The 20,626-nt window shown below is 56.7% G+C and overlaps 1 protein-coding gene across 6 annotated transcripts in view; it reads right to left on the minus strand.

The window, feature by feature from the left end:
- The window catches only part of ARHGEF10L (Rho guanine nucleotide exchange factor 10 like), a 142,240-nt gene that overhangs the window by 86,596 nt on the left and 35,018 nt on the right, over positions 1-20,626 (minus strand). For all 6 annotated transcript variants that reach the window (XM_054513113.2, XM_045898579.3, XM_045898583.3 and 3 more), the window contains exons 2-5: positions 20,083-20,162; positions 13,366-13,554; positions 12,554-12,587; positions 1,267-1,358 (exon numbers count right to left, since the gene is read on the minus strand). In XM_054513113.2, the coding sequence (XP_054369088.1) occupies positions 1,267-1,358; positions 12,554-12,587; positions 13,366-13,554; positions 20,083-20,119 (352 nt within the window). In that variant the 5' untranslated portion in view covers positions 20,120-20,162. The remainder of the gene's footprint in view (positions 1-1,266; positions 1,359-12,553; positions 12,588-13,365; positions 13,555-20,082; positions 20,163-20,626) is intronic.

Consider the following 20,626-nt stretch of genomic DNA (forward strand, 5'->3'; position numbering starts at 1 on the left):
CCAAACCCTCAGGACTACCCAAAAGGAGCTACCTCCCACCCAGAGGTGGAAGGGGCAAAGCAGCCCTACTGATTACAGGGAAGGGGGGTGGATTTGGAGAGTGGGGTTAAGGAGAGGGCCCCCAAAATGCAGCCAGCAGGGTCGTGACTGGTGAAAAATTCAGCAAATGAACACATCCCTCTGCCAACATTTTGCTGGGCGGGCAGTAAGCAGGGCAGGGTGCCCACTCTGGCCCCCCCCCCCCCCACGTTAGCAGCTACCAGGATGTGCAAGTTAAAGAGGTCTCCCCTCAAAACCGTGTCCCCAAGCTCTGTCCTCTTTAGGGGTGTGCCCCCCAACACAGAGCTAGGGTTTGGAAAACCAGTCCCCACCCTGATAGGAGTCTGTCTTCACCCCATGTCTGAGAAGAGGTGGGACCAGATGGGCTCTGAAATCCCCACTGTGGTCCCAGGGCCCCAGAGCCCTGGCAAGCCCCACCCTCCACCCCATCTTCCACCCCCATAGGGATCCTGCCTCCCACATGGCTCTGAGACCTGCTCCCCTCTCTCCAGGTCCCTAGTTCTGGCCGTCAGCCTTACTCTCCTGGACAGCCTCCTCCCTGGGCTGCAGCCCATCCCTTGTCTTATAGCTTTACCCCCACCCCACAGCGTCTCTGGCTCTCACAGTTCCCTGTTGCCTTCAGGAAAGCATGGCTGGGAGGCCCAGAAGGAGCTGGGGACACGGCAGCCTCGCCTGGCCCCACTGACCCCTTGGGTGCTATCCTCCATCACACCACAGCTGCTGCTTCCCAGGGTGCCGGATGTCCCCTCTCCCCCCGGGGGCTGGGGCTCAGGCTCCTGCCCAGGGGCCCCTGCATGGATGCTCTTTTCCTGACCCCTGCTCCCTCCTCTCTGCCTTCAGGACTCATGGGTTCCCCTCACTCCCACCCCACCCCCACCCCCGGCACCTGGCCTTCTGCAAGGTAACTGCCTATGTGGCTGGTTCTGCTCCTAGAAGGACCTCACCTTGGGCACTAGGGCACTCCACTGCCAGCCCATCTGCCCTGCTGTAGGAGCTTCTGAGTATTTGAGGAACAGACGGTCAAATACATGATCAACTCCTGGACCATGGCTCTCATCAGGCAACAAACAGGGGCAACTCCCAAGCATGGGCAGTGAGGATGACCCCATGGCACATGCAAGCCCACAGCAGCCCTCTGGGCCTGAAGGAGGGGCTCTGAGGTTATCCCAGTGCCACCCTCCTGGGGTGGGGCTGGGGGGCACTTACTCCGGCGGGAGCTCTTCCGTTTCCAGCTGGAGTGCCGGACCCCGGAGAGAGCAGCATCCACCGCATCCCCGTTGCTCACCACTGGTGGCACCCTGTGGGCCAAAAAACAGTGTCAGTGAGCCAGCAGGGAAAGGGATGGTGCAGCTGAGCAGGGAGGGACAGGACAGCAGGCTCCGAGAAGCCTCTGGCAGCCCCGCACTAGGGGGCAGGGCACATGAGGCACAAGGGTGGGCGGAGGGCCAGGAGCCACTTGCCCCCAAAGCCCTCAGTCAGGAGAGCTGGGGAGGCCATGGCTGGGCTGGCCTTGAACAAGCCCCTTCCCCTCTCAGTTTCTCCGTCTTTAGAAAGCACCAGAAGACCACAGTGATGAGGATCAGGGGCCTTCCCCTCAAGGGCGCCCATCCTTCTTCCAGGTCAGACTCAGTGGGCTCTCCATCTCTCATTCTCCCACTTGCAAAATGGGGGCAAGGGCTGGAGGACCCCTGCCCCCTGTGAGAAACAAGGTCATGCAAGGCTTCACTAGGCCTGACACGGGAGGCAGAGCTTCATGCCCCCGACACGTGAGGATGGGCTGGACCTACAGGCCGGCTTCCCAGGGGCAGAGACTCAAAGGGAAAACTAGCGAGGCGGCTCACACCAGCTCCACCAAGCGGTCAAGTGAATTATCTGCAGCGGCATCACACAGACATCCCGCACTCTGGCAGGATGGGCCGCTCTCCTCCGCATCACTGTAACCGCACACCCACAACCCCAGTCTGAACATGGGAAGAGGGCCAGACAACCCCAGACAGTCTACAAAACCCTGCTGTTACTCCTCAACACTCCCAAGATCATGCAAAGCCAGGGAAGACTGCAAAACTGTCACCGAACGGGCTAAACAAAAGATCCCAGAACAGAAAAGGGTGTAAGAAGAAAAGCTGGTGGAATCCGGAGAAAGCCTGGAGTTCAGGGGATGGTAGTGTGCCCAGCCTGCTTTCTCAGTTTTGAGAAACGTTCCGTGGTCACGTAAGATGTGAACCACGGGGAAAACTGGCTGTTGGGTATACGGAACTCCTGACAACTTTTCTGTCCATCTAAAATTATTCCAGAATGAATGTTGATTTTTTTTTTTTTAAGCCCAGCCTCAAAAAAATCAAAGGCCACACCTGCCAATCCAGAGGGGAGACACTTGTAATGGTCCAAGACAGTAGCCACTGCTGCCAAGAATTCTCTGGAACATCCCAGCACCCGAGCCCCAGGAGGAGGGGCAGAGGCATCCCCAGGATGGTGCAGGAAGCAGGGAAGGAGGAGGAGGTAGGGAGCACCTCCCCTGAGCAGCCGAGACAACGTGGATCCTGCATCCTCCCCGCCCGCAGGCGCTGGGCCAGAGGAACCTGCCCAAGATCACACCGCCAGAGTGGCAGAGCCAGGCCGAGGAGCCAGCCTGCCTGGCCCCCGCATGGCCTCCTCCGACAGCAGTGCAGGTGGTAGAGCACGGAGAGTGTCTGTGCCGGCCCCTGAGCCGCGTGTGGCTACTGTGCACTTGGAATGTGACGTGTGGAAGTTCATTACTGGAACTCATGTGACTAAGGAACTTCATTTAATTTTCAAGAGCCACCTGTGGCTAGTGGCCACGCACATGAGTGCCGGTCTAGGGGCCCTACACCACTGGAGGAGCAAATCTCTGCCCACTAGAGACAGGGCGGGGCTAGAGCGGGAGGGCGTGGGGGGCTGAAGGGAGCCGCCTGAGCTCACATCCCTAACAACAGCTTCCCTGGGCCCCCACCACCGCAAGCCCTGGACATCTTGAAGGTGCTGAATCCAGCCGCTGAGACAGAACCAAGCCGTTCCAGCCCAAGTCGACATGAGCTCGGCAATTGGGTTGGAAAGAGTCCCAACCACAGGCTTTCTTTGCTCTGATAGGTCACCCATGACGATCGGGGGCCATTACAAAGCACCTGTTGCTTGCTGCCTGTTTTGCTTTGTATTTTCAGATTTCGAGTCACAGGAACGCATACGAAGCAGGTACTATTATCCTCATCCCACTGATGGAGGAACAAAGACTCAGTTCTACTTAGCCAGGGTCACTCACTCAGTGCAGCAGAAGGAGCTGGGACCTATGGCCCAGCCTGTCTGCCTACAAAGTTTGTCTTCTTCCAGCCAGACCACTTGGAAGGAGGGAAGTGGCATTTAAATATTCAACTACATCACATATTTGCTGTGTCATAAGGCCACTGAACCTCACTTGGCTATTCAGACATCCTTCTTTTTAAAGGGAAGGAGAGAAATAGCACTGGGAATAAACACGTTCAAGTCTCTGTCCAAGAGAAATCCTAACAGCCAGCCCCAAGGCTGCGGTGCGGTTCAACCAGAGAACACCCGAGAAGGCCCTGGGTAAACTCTGAAGGTGACATCAAGAGGCAGTGAGTATTTTGGGGGGAGGTTAGGCAGCTTTAGAAGGATCTGGAAATAATTTATGATGTATTAAAAGCCGGGAGTGGCTGAAATATGAGCCTCCAGGCTAAGCATCACCAAAACACAGTGAAGTTATTTGTTAATTTTATTTACGTAATTTAATTTTAAATAGCCACATGTGGCTTATGACCACCGTAAGAGGACAGTGTAGATCTAAGCCACCTACACAATTAGAGAAGCTAGTCTGGGTCCTGGGCTGGGGAGTGGGAATCTTACAGCCGAGAGAAATCACCTTCATGCCTGCCCCCACCACCTCCATGGCTGAGGCAAACAGAGACTGCGAGCGCCAAGGGCGGGAAAGGGCCAGTGCCAATGGGTGGACAGGTCTTCCCAGGCTCGGCTGGAGACCACCACCCACCCATGCCCTTCCCTTGGCTGGTACCTACTCTGGACCCTGTGCCATGCTGAATGCTTGAGGAAGGCCTCGTGAGCACAAGTGCATGTATTATCATGACCATTTTATAGATGAAAAAACAGAGGTCCAGAATAGGAAAGTGCCAGCAGGTCGCAGAGCTGCAATTTGCCTGCAAAGCCCTGCTCTGGACACCAGCTCCGCTGCCCCCCCGCCCCCAGACTGCAGCAGGTGTCCTCCCGGCAGACAGACGAGAGGCTGGGGGGGCCTCCTCCTTGCCCCTTCCCACCGCCCAGCGAGGCCACCGCCCCACTCCACAGCCACCCAGAGGGCAGCCTCTCCCAGCTGCTGCCTGGCCACAATTCTCTCCGAGAGCAAACACTCCTTCGGGGGCCTCCCCAAAGCTTCCCGATAACCAAAGGGCCATAAAAAGCAGTAAGAGGCCATTTATCTCATGCTTATCTGAGCTTCCTGCACTTTCAGAGCCTCTCAGCTCATACCTGAGAAAAAGGCCCACCACTAAGATGACACCAGTCTCATAAGGTGAGCCCACGCCCTTGGAATGCAGAGGCAAGGAGCCAAGTCCGCAGAGAAGCGCAGAGAACAAGGAGTTCACTGAAAGCTAGTGGGCGGGAGACAGAAGCAAGTACGCCCCCTGGCCCCCCAACACCGGTGTCCACTGTCCACCAGACTGAGGTCAAGCACTCTAGAAGGCCACCATGCAGCTCCAAGCGCCTTCTGTGCCCACCTCCTCACTCTCCAGGGAAAAGCCAGGGACGAGAGGGGAGTGAGTGCCCTGTGACAGCAGGGACCGCTCCGTCCTGGCCGCCCTGTTCCGTTAGCCCCAGCAACCGGGCCCACACTCAGTGATGACCGATGCCCACCCCGGCCTGTGTGAGATGAAAGCTCCACTCCAGAGAATGGCAGTGTCCCCAGCCCTGCAGCTGCTGGTCCAGCCCCCAGTTTCTCAGTGAATCTCTCTGGATGGCAAATTCCACAGGGTCCCTTTCCCAGGGGCTATACGGTGGGGAAGACCTCCCAAACTCTAACGGCCTGAGGATTCGTGGCAGGCTGGGCTCGTGCCCCTCTGCACGTGCACCCGTAAACCCTCATGCACACACGGGGCATCCCAGGGCCTTTTCCAGGACAAGGTATGAAAAACGCAAAGGAGGAAAGAATCCCATCTTTGAGGAAGAGAAAGGACCAGAATCAGGCCTGGACAGTGGGGCCTACCCAGGACGGTCCTACTCAGAGCGTCACCGCTCCAGAAATCTACCACCACCCACCATTGCCACTATCCCTACATCCAAGAGACACAAAAGAAAGACAAAAATATGAAACCCTGATTAACCCCACTGCCAGATGTCTTTTCAGCCCTGGCCACTTTCCAGTTTACGTAACACGTGAAGGCTGGAAGGGCCTTAAAGATCATCTGGTCAGATGGCTCAAAGCAGCTGCATCCACTATCACCCGGGAAGCTCCCAGCAGGTACTGGCCAGGGCCCCTGCCCCGCAATTCTGAGCTGGTGGTCTGGGAGGCCAGGCACCAGTGTCTCTAAACTCCCTGCTGCCTTCCCTGTGCGGCCAGGGTCGAGAGGGCCAGGCTCAGGGATTGAGGGGTGAAGGCTTCGCTCCTGAGGCAACAGACGGGGGACAACACCACAGTTCTGCCACTTGGCTCTGCATGCCAGGACAGCTGCTGTGGAGTGGGGCGAACAGCGGCTTCTGCTCCCTGCATTGAGGATTAACGAGATAACTTACCTGCGAAATGGGGCAACAAGGCCTCCCTCCCAGGGCGCTGGTAAGGAGGAATTCAAGAAAGCACGGAAATACGTAGCAAGGGGTCTGGTGCTTGATATCTGCTCCTGGTATGTTACTTCCCCTCCATCCCTGCTCCAGTTACAGGGTCCCAGACCGGACGGGGGTCACACGGCAGCGCCCCCAGCCTGCACACATGCACCTCCTCACAGCCCTAGCCCGGCCGACCGCCTCCTACAGAAGGGTGCCAGGACGCAGTCCGTCTGTCCTGTGCCACCCCCTACATGGTCACAAACCCACTTCCTGAGTGGGTGGTGAGGAGACGCCAGGGGAAGTCTGGGGAGGGCCCCCCGACTTGCTATCCACTGCACAGTCCTCACTGTGGGGCGAGCGTCAAGGCCCCCGGGGGACGCCCTCTGGACACACAGCTGTGGATGCCCACCCGGACCCCACCTCCGGCCTTCTGCTCCAGGTACGCACACCTCCCTGACATTGGAGGGCCCTGGGCTCGGCGGTCAGGTCAGATGGTGGCCGGCACCGCACCCCGCACTAATCAAGAGCCATGTGGGGTGATGAACAAGATACAGGCTCTCACTGGAAAATGCTCATGATCTGCAATGAGGGCAGAAAATGAGCCATGAAACAGCATGTGTGCTAAAACCACAGTTTTATTAAAAAAAGGATGTATACCTGCACACCTGCTCAGCCCAGAAGCCGAGCAGGGATGCACAGTCGTGGGATTGAAGCTCGAGTTAGTCTGTCATCTTCTGTACTTTCTAATTTTTCTACAACATGTGTGCCTATTATAAGAAAGAAAAAGAGGAAGCACACACATCTCTGGAAACATTAAGCAGTGTGCTGGCCAACGTGGGTCCCGCGCGCCCTGGGGTCACCCCAGACACACGAGCACCCTTTGGGGACAGCGACAGAGAGCAGCTCTCTGGCCGGGCATCCAATCCCTGGGTCTCATTTCCTCCCCCGATGGCTTCCGCAGCTGGTCCGTCTCCCACTTTACAGGGAGGAAGTGGAGGGTTAGGCAGATAAGGGGGTCCTGGGTCTCAGAGCTCAGATCAGAGCTCTACCAGATCCGTGCGGCAGACCTCAGCAGGTTAAACACCGGTTCTGGAAGCCGAGCCGGCTGGGTTCAGCCTCTCCTCAACTGTGTGGCGACAGGGGGCTGATGCCATGTTCCATCTGACCTGGTTCCACATCCGTAAAATGGGCATTATCATAGTGCCCGCCTCTGAGGGTGTCATGAGGATGAACGAGATAAGGCAGGTAGAACTTGTAGAACGGGGCCGGGCCCACGAAAATGACACAGCCAGGCACAAAATGGCAGTGCCCCTCCCCCAAGGGCAGGGACCGTCTGCCTGGGTCACTGTGGGGCCTGGAGCATCAGAGGTACTCCAAAAAGGTGTGTAGGATGGAATAACAGAGGACGGAGGTCAAAGGCAGGGGGCTCCCAGCCAGCCAGCGGACTACTGGCCAAGGGCGGCCCGGCACCATCCTGGGAGGGCCGGGAGGGCTGCAGGGGAGGCAAACAGAGCCCTGCCCTCTGGCTGTGAGCTCAGGCGCCACCGGCCCTGGGCCAGGGGCTGTGCCCCTCTGGGTCTGCACAGTGGGACCGATAATAATGCCCTCTTTCCAGCTGTGTTAGTCTCCTTCTTGCTGTTGTGACAAATCCCCAAAACACAGATGTACTATCTTACAGTTGTAGAGATCAGACGTCTAAAATGGGTTTCACTTGGGTAAAAGCAAGGTGTTAGCAGGGCTCTGCTCTTCTGGGGGTGCTGGAGAGAAGCCATTCCCTTCGCTTTTTCCAGCCTCTGGAAGCAGCCTATATCCCTTGGCTTACGGCCCCTCCTCCATCTCCAAAGCCATCAATGTGGCATCTTTGGATCTCTCTCTGATGTGGGCCCTCCTGCCTGTCTCATAAGGACCCTCATGATTCCACTGGGCCCACCTGGAGAATCCAGGAGAATCTCCCCATCTCAGATCCTTAACTTTAATCTGCCAAATCCCTTTTCCCCAGAAGGTAACATGTTCCCAGGTGCTGGGGATTAGGACATGGCATTCTCCTGCCCACTGCAGCTGTGAGAACCACAGTGATGTGTGGGGAAAGGACCACATAAACTATAAAGTCCTGCACATGTAAACTATTAGTAGTGGGCCTTCTTTGTGCCAGGTCCTAGGGATGAAGGATGGATAAGGCCGTGTCCTATGGCTACAGAGACCCAGGGCTGGACTTCACGAGATTCCAGACTGGGGCACTCAATGCAACAAATGGGCACATGGGTACCTTCCTCAGGAGAGACTGTGTGGCTTTCAGACTGGGTACTTTTGTGCTGGTCCTTTTATACTGCGATCCAAAGGCCATAGCTCAGATGTGGAAACCCCTCGTAGCCAGGGGTGGAGAGGAAAGAAAAACAAAAACAAAAAAAAATACAGCGTTTCCAATTTTGGGACAAGCAAGGAGCCAGAGAGAGAGGTCTCTAATGTTGAAGGGCCTGGTCCCCATAACCCTCTTATGAGGGAATCCACTGGCGGGGAGCTGATCTCTGCCAGGCCTCGGGTCCCACATGGACCCCTCAGGACAGGACACAGGAAGCCGGAAATGCTCCGATTTGCAGAAACTGCGATTAAAGGCAAGCCTGGGATTACAAACAACTCCACACTGGGGCTCAGCAATCTGGAAAGCCCTGAGTAACAACCCAGTGACTGACTTTGCCAGGGAGATCTTCCCCCGGGGCTGTCTGTCCAGCTGTCCCCCCCAAGACCTGCATGCTCCTCAGAAGCCACAGGCCCTCTAGCACCCTGTTTCTATTCTGTTCAAATGCTGCTTTCCTGAGCCGGGCCTGGCGCTCCCAGTGCCTGACGTGTCCGGGGAGGATGGGGCTTCTCGGCACTTCCAGGAATCCAGCTGCCCAACCGCTTCCCCAGAATCCAGGCCCAAGTAAGAGACTCTGACCAGTCCATCTTGTCTGGATACCCAGGATGGGGCAGGACAGGTACCTCCCGGAAGCCAGTAAGAATCCCTGCGGCCCAGACAGGAGCCAGAAGCCCGACCCCGCAGGAAATACTAAGGCTGCAGGGGGCCCCGTGGGGATGGCAGCAAAACCGGGCAGGAAAAGCAAACAACTCCAGAGGGGGCCGGTGCCCTCAGAGGGAAGAGGTGCGGGCCTGAGTCCAGGGAAAACACAGGAAGCCAGCGCCCCACACGCCCTTGTTCCAGCAACCACTGGTGCTCTGGGCGGCTTCTTCAGCCAGACGCCCCCAGGGAGAGCACAGGGTGCTTGAGCGCATGCGCTTCCAAGTCCACCAGGCACGGCCAACCCCACAGGTTCCAGCCGACGGCTGTGGGGGCCCACGGGCCACGCTCCAGCCCCACAAATTCTCGGCTGAGCCACTTCAATTCCAGCCTCGGGTCCTCTTCGAAAAAGTGGGCAAGACCAATCACCCCATCTCCTAGGGCTGCGGTGCTGGGAGAGGAGATCATATGCGTGGCGCACTTAGCTTTGGTGGGACAGGCCACCGGGCCACTCGGAGCCTGCCTCCCACCGGCCTCCGTCCCGGTCCCTGTCGGAGCCAGACTCAGAGCCCAGGTTCCGAGACCCCATTTCCACACTGTTCCTCCTTCTCCTCCTCTTCATGGAGACACTGAAAGTTGCCTCCTGTGCCCGTCATTCATGCAACACGATGCCTTCAGTACTCCCCCCGGGGGCAGTGTGCGAAGCCGTGAGGACCCAGCAGCAAACGTAAGACCCCACTCCCCCACCCTAAACACCCACGTCCCAGGCCTGTGCGAGGGGGTTGGGGGGGACACACCTTCACATCCTTCCCCCAGAGGGGAGGGGGCTGTTTTTACTCTGCTCCCATTTTATGGGAAGGGGCCTCGCCCAGAATCACATGCTGTGGACACTCTGCTTGGCTCCCCAGGTGGGATCTCCGGAACCTACTGTTTACAAACTACTCTCCTAAGAACTAGGAGGCAAAGGTAAATCTCTTAGCAGGCAAAATGCTCACACCAGTAAACACACACACAGTCAGATCGTCCATATGCAGCCGGCCACACACCCCCCCCCCCCCACCATGAGCCAAAGTCTGAGGTTCTGGGTCCGGACCTGGAGTCCCCAGCACATCCCTGGAGGGCAGTGCTGTGGTCAAACACCCAGCCCCCAGGTGCAGAAGCCTGCAAGAAAGGAGACTGACTAGCCCCATGTCACTGATCAGAAGTGAGGCTCGGGACGGGAAGCCACTTGCTCAAAGAGGCACAGCTAACGCAGAGAAAGACTTGAAACCAGCTCCATGTGGCTCAGAGCCCAAATGCCCAGGTGTCCCAGGACCCAGACTCCAGCCCTCACTTCCACACCACGCTCCTGCCTGGCGGCTCACCAGCGGGGACGTGGGATGAGGACTGGCCCTGCTTCCCTACCTAGCTGGGGGTGAGTACCTTGAGGGGGGTGAGGTCACCCGGGGGCTGCAGCTCTGCCAGGATCTGGGCAGTTATTCTTTTTTTTTTTTTTTTTTTAAAGATTCTATTTATTTATTCATGAGAGACAGAGAGAGAGAGAGAGAGAAGCAGGCTCCCAAGAAGCAGGGAGCCCGATGCGGGACTCGATCCCAGGACCCCGGGATCACGACCTGAGCCGAAGGCAGACGCTCAACCATCTGAGCCACCCAGGCGCCCCTGGGCAGTTATTCTAACTCTGTCGTCAAGAGTCCCCAGAGGCCAGGTAGGCAGCCAGGCAAAGCCCAGGGCCATTTCCAAACCTCTGGGCAGGGGCCATGGAGGAAATGCAGGGAGATTTGGTGAAATGTCCTCCACTGGGTGTTTGCTTTTTCAAAGCAGTGTTTGCTTAGTGACTACCTTTAGGAAAGTCGAAAAAAAAAGAAAAAAAAGGAAAGCAATTTTTTTCCCCTTTCTCTTGGATAACAAGGAGAAGGATGGTGATCTGAATGGATTGTTCTCCCCGAGGATTCCAGAGTGGAAAATCACCACCCAGGGAAGGCGCTGGAACTGAAGTAAACAGAGATCTAGAAAGGAGGGTGCAGCTGGGAGCACACAGAGAGCACTGGATGAGGAGTCCAAGGCTGCCAGCATCTCACAGTGTGGCCTTGGACAAGTCCTGCTCCCAATCTCTGCATCTGTGAAACTAAGGGCAGGCCGGGAGGCCCCTGAGGACCCCTGCCAGGATCCAGTGTTGGCCCAGTTAGGGAACTCAAAAGTGACATTTATTCAAGCCAGATGTTGGTGAGACCCACCCGGCAACGCAGGCCTAGCCCGAGAGGCGGAGGCTCTGAGCACACAGTCTCCGTCCCTCCCGCCCCATCACTGGAAACACCCAGCCGGGACAGGACAGGGAGCATATCTGGTACATCCTTTGACCAGCATCTCCTAATTCACAGGATGCTCTAGATGGTATTACTTCCATCGTACAAACAGGGAAACTGGGGCTCAGAGAGGTTCCCAGGCAGCCCAAAGCCACCCAGCTAAGTGGGGATTTGAACCTCCAGAGCTCACTCCCTGGTGCTGCCAAGAGATGGTGTTTGAGGGGGCTGGGGCTGCCCCAGGGCGAGCCTGAGGACAGGTAAGTGGGCAGTGGGTTCAAGGCAGAGGCTGGGCCCCTCTCCTGGAAACACTCTCTGAGCTACTTGACCAGCGGGCTGATGATAACAACATGGTATACGGCCCTAGCTCTCTGGGCCACCAGTCACCACCTCAGCACTGCACCAGCCCCAGCCAGACACCCAGTCTGGCCTCCAGGAATTACAGGGAGAAGCTGGGCAGGGACAGGCCAGGCTGCCGAGATCCTGACCCTGAGTGGGCAATGGGGTTCTCCAGGAGGGTGGCCTCGAGGCTTGTGGTGCGCTTGCTCACGGCCCACTCCCCTTCCCAGCCCCCTGCTTCTGCCAGTAGCTTCTTCCAGTAACCGCTCCTCCCCGAGCCTCCCCTCTCCCTGAGCTCTCCGCCTGGGCCCCCTCCCATCGGTGTCCCAGTTCCCTGAGCATTCTTCTCTGGGCCATTCTCCTGTGTCTGCATCCCCCACTAGACTGAATTTCTGGCTACCTTCCTTCCTGGCCCACCCTGGAGGGCTCTAACCCCTGGGAGATGAGAACTCCCCTGCAGAGGTGCAGGGCCGCTGATTCATTTCAGGTCCCCAACCAGGGAAGAGAGGCCGATCCCTACCTCTGGCCCTGCAGAAACCCTCCCAGGGCCCACCCACTCCGGATGGCAAATACAGGGACTCCTGCCCTTGAATCCAGATCTGTCTTGGCTCCAGGGGCCCAGGGAGGGAAGCTGCATCTCTGAGCTCTCCAGCTGGGTGACACCCGCTTGAGAATCAGGTCCCCTGGCTCTGCACACCAAGAGACAAAGGAAGACCCCTCCCCCTGCCAGAGTGGCCAGTATTTAAAGCCAGGACCCCAGGGCCTAGATCCACCACTAAGGATTCCCCTAGAGGAGGACTCTCTAAGCACCCAGGTCCCCAAAGCCAGGCAGCAAGCAGCGGTGAGCAAACCCCAAGAGGCCTCTGCTTTTATGGCCCCCAAGCCCCAGATGTGCAGCTCACCCCCGAGCTGCTTGGGAGGCCACAGAGGGGAACGGCTGATGGATCCCCAGCCAAAGTCCGAGCGGTCCTGGGCACAGCACCACCCTCCCCCATACCTCCTGCCCAGTGTCTCCTCTTTCTCCAACCACCAAAGCAAAGGAACAAGGCTCACTTACTGTGTCTGGGGTGGGGAGGCTGCTGAGTCTGGGTCTGTGGGAAGAGAGCAGAGGAGAGCCTGTCAGGCCTGAGGCTGGTCCCTATGGACTCAGTCCATCCCCGCCCCCTTCCCCGCCTCCCTGGGGTGCCAGAGACGGGGCCTGGGCCAACCTGGGTGCCTGCTGGGGTCCTGCCTCCCTTGCCCCCGCCACGGCACTGTCATTAAGCTCCCCTACCTAGCCTACTTATACCACCTCCACTCCCACGTCCCAAATCCGACCAGAACCAGCTGCCCTGCCTGCTTTGGGCCTGCCCCCCACCCCCAGCTCCTCAAGGAGCCCCTTGTCCCCAGGCCTGCAGGAAGTTCCTGCTAGGCCGGTCCCCAGTCTCTCCCAGATGACACAATACAAGAGGCCAGAAGCTGCCATTTAACACCGCCTTATCAGGGCACTCCCAACCCTAGGGCCACCGGGACCTCTGGGAGGTGGCTTCTCTGCTGGTGTGACTCCCTGGGAGAAGCTGCTGGGAAAGAGGGGCTTCGGAGACACAAGCCCCGGGCAGCAACTGTGTCCAAAGCCCAACTAGGGGCCAACCACTTCCATGACCAATGTGTCAAAGTGCACCAGATGCTGCAGGAATGCTTGGAATCTCCAGTTCCCAAGGGAAGCCATGGAATGCAACTTCTCAATGGTTTTTCCCTTCCTGCTTCTGGGGATCGTGGAGGAGCTGGGAGGCATCCCTGGGAGCCTAGAGCTTCCACCAGGCTTCTCGGCTCTCTGTAGCCCCAGAGGCCCGGAAATGGGAGGACCCAAGGCTCCCAAAAACACCTTACCAGTGATGGGGGCGGAGTCCAAGTGGATCAGTGGGGCGTCATCGATGTCCTTCTCTGCAGCCACGCCTGGGACACCCAGGCCAGCGCTGGTGTCCTTGTCATCATCACTGTCCTCAAACTCAAAAGCCTCTCCAGGGTCGTCCTCCGCCTCGGGGGAGGGGCCGGGGCCTCCCAGAACCAGCTGATCTCCTGGAAGGGAGGAGGAGTTAACAGCCGCTGGGTCTGGGGCTTGGTCAAGGAAGATGGCTACAGCGGGGGAGCTTCTGCGGGCCTGAGAGAGGGCACGAGGGCAGTTCCCAGGGCCTCGAGTAGACCCCTGCCCGGGCCAGCTGGCCTCCCTGTGCTCAAGAGGTGACCCGTGGTTGGTGAGGGCTGTAAGCAGGTGAGCAGTGGACAGAGAGGAGGGAGCAAAGCCTAAACGGTGAACGGGCGCACAGCTGCGCTTGAACGTACATCTATCATGTTGTTTCCGATTTCCCCATTTTGTTAGCAAGGGGGCTTTTAACTGCATCTGGGCATGTGCGTGTGGGCACACACCTCCGTGTGTCGCTCCCTGTGCATGTGCCCGTGTGCCTTTCCCACACACGCTTGTCCTGCACACGGCACAGCCACATAAAGCGCAGCTGCCTGGGTGTCTGGAGCCCGAAGGAAACCAGCTTACAGGGACCAGAGTGCAGACCTGCTGGGGCAGGACGAGGAGCCTGCTCCCCCAGATCCCCTTCACGGACATGCCCTCCTGCCGTCCATCAAAGCTCAAGTGAAGCAGAGCCCCGCCCCCACGATGGCCCCCCTCTGTCTCAGCCCCTTGTTTTCTACCTCCATCCCTGTATAACCTGCAAAGATGTGTTTTGTGCTGGTTTGTCTTCCCCGGACGATCTCAGATGCCTAAGAGTCCTTTCTACTGTCCCCTTTAAGGGGAAGGGTCATGGCCTGGCCCGCGGTAGAAACTCAGCAACTTCTGTTAAGTAAGAAAAGGACTGGATTCTCTACCCTAAAGAGTTTAACGGGCTCTCACCTCTACACCCACTTCACCAAGTTGAGGTCCCCCGTCTTCTTCCCCGGAGGACTTCCTTCCTCGAGCCTGGAGCTGGACAGAACCTCAGGGGTTCACTATGCCATTCCCCTACTTCGTGCCAACTCTCTCCAAAACCAAAGGACAATGTGGGCTGGTTTTAAAAGTCTGCAAAGCTGGGGCGCCTGGGTGGCTCAGTCAGTTAAGTGTCTGCCTCTGGCTCAGGTCATGATCCCGGGGTCCTGGGATTGAGCCCTGCTCAACAGAGAGTCTGCTTGTCCCCCTGCCCCTCCTCTCCTCTCCCCCTGCCCCTCCTCCCGGCTCCTCCTGGCTCCTCCCCACTCCTCCCCGCTCATGTTCACTCATGCTCGTGCACTCTCTCTCTTTCTCTCGAATAAATAAATAAAGTCTTTAAAAAAAAAGTTTGCAAAGCTGACCACCCCTCCAGTCCTGCTGTAGCTCACGCCACAGGATGTAGAGCATGCGCTTTGGTCCCATCTGGGCCCCCTACCCGCTGTGTGGTTCTGAGCAAGTCTCTCCACCTCTTGGAAACTTGGTTTCTCCCTCCATAAACTGGAGAATAAAAACAGCACCCACCCCACAAGGCCGAGGTGAACGTGAACTGGGAAGTAGGTCAGGGTTTCCCGGCCCTGCCACTGTTGACTCTGGGGCCCCAGGGTCTTCGTGGTGGGGGCCCTGCAGGATGTACGGAAGCATCCCTGGCCTCTACCCGTTAGAAGCGGGTACTACCCTCCAGTTGTGACAACCACAAATGTCTCCAGACATTGCTCAATGTCCCCTGGGGGACAAAATCACCCCTACCTGGGAGCTGCCAGGGTAGGTGTAGCCCTTGGCCGACTGCCTGGTGTGGGTACGCATTACACAAGAACACCTGTTGTAAGTGCGGCCCCTCCCAGCCAGAATCCTTGAAGACAGGACTGCCTAGCCCGTGTCTGTGGACTCAGCCCCAACAGGTGCTCAGAGGTGGAAGGATGAGTAGGCAGGCAGGAAGGCGGATGGAGTAGACAGACGGCTGGATGGAACAGCAGAGGACAGATGGAGGGGCATACCCAATTCTAGCAGTCTCTTGGACTAGAAAAATCCAATCCCTCCCCCACAGGGACCTGGGATTTTACAGAGAACATTCCAGGTGCAAATGTATCAAATTCACAAAGCCCCTTCCCCAGCTGCTAGAGTGCAGCTGAAGCCCAGAGCTCAGCCTTCCCCCCTCCCCAGACAGGGTCCCCTGAGGTGGGGGTCCCCCTCTCCTCCTGGGGGCTTTGGGGACAGCTTAGGCCAACATCAGCAGGGGTGAACTCCTCCAGGCAGTGATGTGGCCGGTGGAGGAAGCTCCTTCCCCAGGTCAGAGACACAAACCCGGGCTGAGAGCCTGAAATGAGCCCCACACAGCTCCTGGTGTAAGCCTCACGACCACCCCCACTGGACATGATGAGACCACAGAGATTCGAGCGGCAAAATGATGCACCCGCAGTCCTACGGCTAGTAGGCGGGGAGCCGGCTCTGAACCCGTTTTGTCTTTGTTCCCATCCTACGTTCTTCACTGAGCCCTGTTGCCTTCGGGAAGTTAGCTGAGCCCTTGGACACTCGGCCCCGAGATGATGAATTAATAAAGGAAATCCAGGGGTTGAGTTGGAAGCTGGATTAATGGTTTTCAAATGACAGTCCTCAACCCACTGGTGGGTCAAAAAATCAATTAGGGGATACCAAGGTGGCATTTTGTTTCATTTATGAATTACTTGAGATATTTTTAAATATTTTATTATAATATTAATAAAGCCACATTTGGTATTACTTTTGATATGGTTTTGACAGTTCTGTTTCAGTTTGCATATACATATCCACACACATACAGGGGGTGTAGAATCTTCTACCACTCTCCCCTCACTCACTCCACTGCAGGCACACTGGTCTCCCTGCTGCACCGTGAATGTGCCAGATGTGCTCTAGCCTCAGGACCTTTGCACTTTCCATCCTGGGGTCCAGAATGTTCTTCCCCAGGTGTCTTCTCCTGCTCTCACCTCTTTCAGGTCTTTACTCCAGGTCATCTCCAGATGAGGCTGCCATGACCAAAACTGCCCATAGACACACCCTGGGACTCCCTGATGGCCTTGCCTGCTTTACTTTTCTCTATGGCCCTTGTCAGCAGTGATGTTCCATGCTTTCATTCATTTTACTGTGTCCTAACTAGAACGTAAGCTCATGAGGAATTCTAGTCTGTTTTGCTCACTATTATATCCCCAGCATCTGCTATAGTGCCCAGCACACGGTAGGCACACAATAAGTCTGCTGAACACACACACACACACACACACATTCCTGTTCTCATGCCTATGGGTTGTGGTTTTACTTTTTTATTTTATTTTTTAAAGATTTCATTCATCCATTTGACAGAGAGAGAGAGAGAGCACAAGCAGGGGGAGCGGCAGGCAGAGGGAGAAGCAGGCTCCCCACTGAGCAGGGAGCCTGATGCGGGACTTGATCCCAGGACCTTGAGATCATGACCTGAGCCAAAGGCAGATGCTTAACCGACTGAGCCACCCAGGAGCCCCTGTGGGTTATGGTTTTCAAAGTTCAAAATACTGGGGAGCCTGGGTGGCTCAGTTGGTTAAACATCCAACTCTTGGTTTCAGCTCAGGGTGTGATCTCAGCAGGGAGTCTCTCTCCCTCTCCCTCTGCCCCTCCCCCCGCACTCACTCTCACGTGCACGCACTCTCTCTCTCTCAAATAAATAAATCTTTAAAAAAAATAAAGTAAAACAAAAGTTTAAAAATGCTGGAATGAATGACTACAAAGTCCCCGCCCACTATTTTGGGCTACCAGATATAGACCCACCCTGACCCTTAGTGCCCTTGGCCCCTCCCACTTGAATCCGCCGGAGTCCCAGCGGGGACACTGTGCGCCCGGCCAGTATCACGTGGTGACTAGCGTGTCACAGTCAGACCACCAGGCTCCAACCCCAGCTCTCCTAGATGCTGACCAGATGAACACGGGGTCACTGTATCCCCCAGGCTGCAGCTTCCTGACCTACAACAAGGACAAGAAGAGCGACCAGCTCTCAGGCTGGTGGGGAGGCCGGACACCGGACAGGAGGGCCGAATGAACCGACCTATGTAGAGTGCCTGGTGTGAGGCCTGTGCTCGCTGCTGGTAACAGTCCAGCTCATTGTCAGGACCACAACATCATTACCATTATCTTTGTTATGCTTATGTCAGAGCGCAGCCCTAGGCCTGAAGGCAGACGCTTAAGGAGATGCACGGGCCTTCCCAGTCACAGGCCTGGCCCTCGGAGCAACTGGCCACAGGCTGTGTGCAGGAGGGACGTCGATGGATATGGTCACCGTCACTCCCGCATCCAGGGGACTGTTCCCAGCAGCCCCGGGGCCAGGAGGTTCAGAGAGGAGTAAGACACGGCCCCTCAGTGTCAAGGAGCTCACTGCAGGTGAGGCAGGCAAGAGAGATGAGGCTCGAACCCCAGGGCCTGAGCCGTGCCCAGTGACAGCCGGGTGTTCACGCTGGCAGGGGCCACCCCTGCACAGAGCCTCGCAGGATGAGTAAAGGTCTGACAGGCTCACAGCGGGGCTGGTGTCCCAGGCTGCGGCCACAGCAGAAGTGGAGAATACGTAGCATGTGACCCAGGTGAGCCGAAGACACGAGCAAGGAGGCTGGCAGCTATAGGACCATGAAGAGGTGTTTGGGGGAATTTGAATCTTACTTGGTAAGAAAACAGGAAGCTCTCACACAATCAGCAAATGGCAGAGAGCCTGTTTCAACCATATGACACTAGCCAGCAACATCAGATATAACTGGAACAGTAAGTCAAATGTTTGTTGAACAGGACCGAGTTGACGTAATCATAAAATCATTTTGTTCTTACTTTTTGGTGAATAGGAAAAAGGGTAACAAAATGCCCACGGCAGCAGGAGACAGAGCAAGGAGCATCCTGGGACCCAAGCCACAGTCATGCATCAGGAGATGCCCTTGTCCCCCACAGCCCTGTTCTCGTGCTCCTGAGACCCAGGCAACCAGACATGGCTCCTTATCAGAAGGCAAAATCAGCAGGCCCCTCCCTGGATAATTGAGAGCTGAACTGAGCCCTTGCCACCTATCTGGACAGGTGGCCTGAGCAGAGCTGACCACACAGGGCTTTGATGTTCCAGGCTACACCCCAGCCCTGGGAGAGCCAACCCCAGCAAGCCCAGGAGGCAGGAGACCTGAGAAGCCACCGTGCACCGCGAACGAAGGTGGCTTCACTATGTGGGTCCCCCACCCTTTGGAGAAGAACACGAAGGCTCAAGGAGGAAGGGACCCCTCCTTTGGTCTCTGCCCGGGGCTCAGAGCAGAGCACACGGGGCCGTCCTGCAACACCCACAGCAATAATAGCTCCCATTCATTGAGCGATTGATTACCACACGCCAGGGCTGCCCGTATATTTAAGCCTTGCAACATGCGCCGAGAGGGTTGCATTACTGTCCCCGTGTTTATGGTGATGAAGCTGAGCCCCAGAGACAGCAAGGTGCTCCACTAAGCGCACAGTGTCAGTGGAGGGCTGGGCTGGTGAAAAGCCCTCACGCACAAACTCTCTGCTCTCTGCCTCCCCCAGAGGATGACCAAAACATAGGAAGCGGGGCCCACTGGGTAAAGGGTGTCCAGGTCCTCTGGGGCAGGGGAGCCCGGATTCCACCTACGGTGTCCGAGGCCCCACTGCCAGGGTTACTGCCAGAGAAACTAGCGGACAGCAAATCCCATTTCAGATTAACAACAAATAATGTTTCAGCATACGTGTGGGTCTTTCCTCATCTTCTTTTTTGTTCCCCGATAACTCTGGCGACCCTGCCTCCACTAGACGACCCAGCCTCAGCACACTGGCGGGTAGAGGTGGACAGGCCAGGCCCTTCCCCTCAACCCTCGCCGCCCTCAGTTCATGAGCTTCACCCCCAAGCACACAACACTCCTGTCGTCATGTCTATGGGTTGTGGTCTTAAAAGTTTAAAATCTCCAGGGGCACCCCGGTGGCTCAGTCGGTTAAGCGTCTGCCTTCAGCTCAGGTCATGATCTCGGGGTCCTGGGATCGAGCCCCGCATCGGGCTCCCTGCTCAGTGGGAAGTCTGCTTCTCTCTCTCCCTCTGCCTCTGCCCACCCCCCACCCCGGCTTGCGCTCTCTCTCTCTCGCCTACTCTCTCTCTCAAATAAATAAATAAAATAATAAAACAAATAAATAAATAAATAAAATCTTTTAAAAAAAGAAAAAAGGTTTAGGGCGCCTGGGTGGCTCAGATGGTTAAGCGTCTGCCTTCGGCTCAGGTCATAATCCCAGCGTCCTGGGATCGAGCCCCACATCGGGCTTCCTGCTCAGTGGGGAGCCTGCTTCTCCCTCTCCCTCTGCCTCTCTCCCTGCTCATGCTCTCTCCCTCTCTCTCTCTCTCTCTCTCTCTCTCTGTATCTCTGTGTCTCAAATGAATAAATAAAAAAATCTTTAAAAAAAAAAAAAGAAAAAAGGTTTAAAATCTCCAGGGGATCTTAGGTAAAGAATCACCCCTGGTCTGGAGCCTGCTCTGTGAGAAGGAGAGCTAAGCACCAGCAGAGCAGGATTCATACCCAGGGTCAGCCTGCTCCAAAGCTAGTGCCCCCCGCCAGCCCCGTGGCCCGTTCAGAGGAGGGACGAATAGGAAGCCTGGGGTACGGTACCTATGGCAGCCTGTGGAGGAGGGGTGGAGGAAGCCATCAGACAAGGTCCAGCTCAAACCAGCACTGTCCCAGCCGCTCACCTGTAAAAAAAAAAAAAAAAAAAAAGGCCAGAAATCTCATTAGATGCAGTTCAAGGGCAAAGTTTCAACAAGCAGAGAGGGGTCATTGGCTCAAGACCTGTGCTCTCCAGCCCACCAGCTCTCCCACTCCTTCCCCAGCAGTTCTCAGAGCACAGGAAGGAACCAGAAAGGGCCCAGCCCCCACCCCACCATAAATCATTAACCCAGAAAACCAGCCACGGCAGCGCTGTAACCACATCTTCCCAGAAAACTCGTACCACCACAGACCTTCCTTTTGCTCAGTGCCCAGCGACCCCGGGCACCCTAGTGGGGCCCACTAGACAAGTCCGTTCCTCCCATCTGGCTTGCAGGGGAAATCCAGCCCCAGACGTCAGGATCATGCTCCGGCCCCTGTGTTCCAGAGGCTGGATCATGCCTGAACTATCATGGACGTGGCCGGACACTTCCTCGTCCTGGCCCCCCAG

This window comes from Mirounga angustirostris, unplaced genomic scaffold (assembly GCF_029215605.1).
Source record: "Mirounga angustirostris isolate CCGP_5_RB_7025 unplaced genomic scaffold, mMirAng1.0.hap1 SCAF_4, whole genome shotgun sequence".
NCBI lineage: Eukaryota > Metazoa > Chordata > Mammalia > Carnivora > Phocidae > Mirounga > Mirounga angustirostris.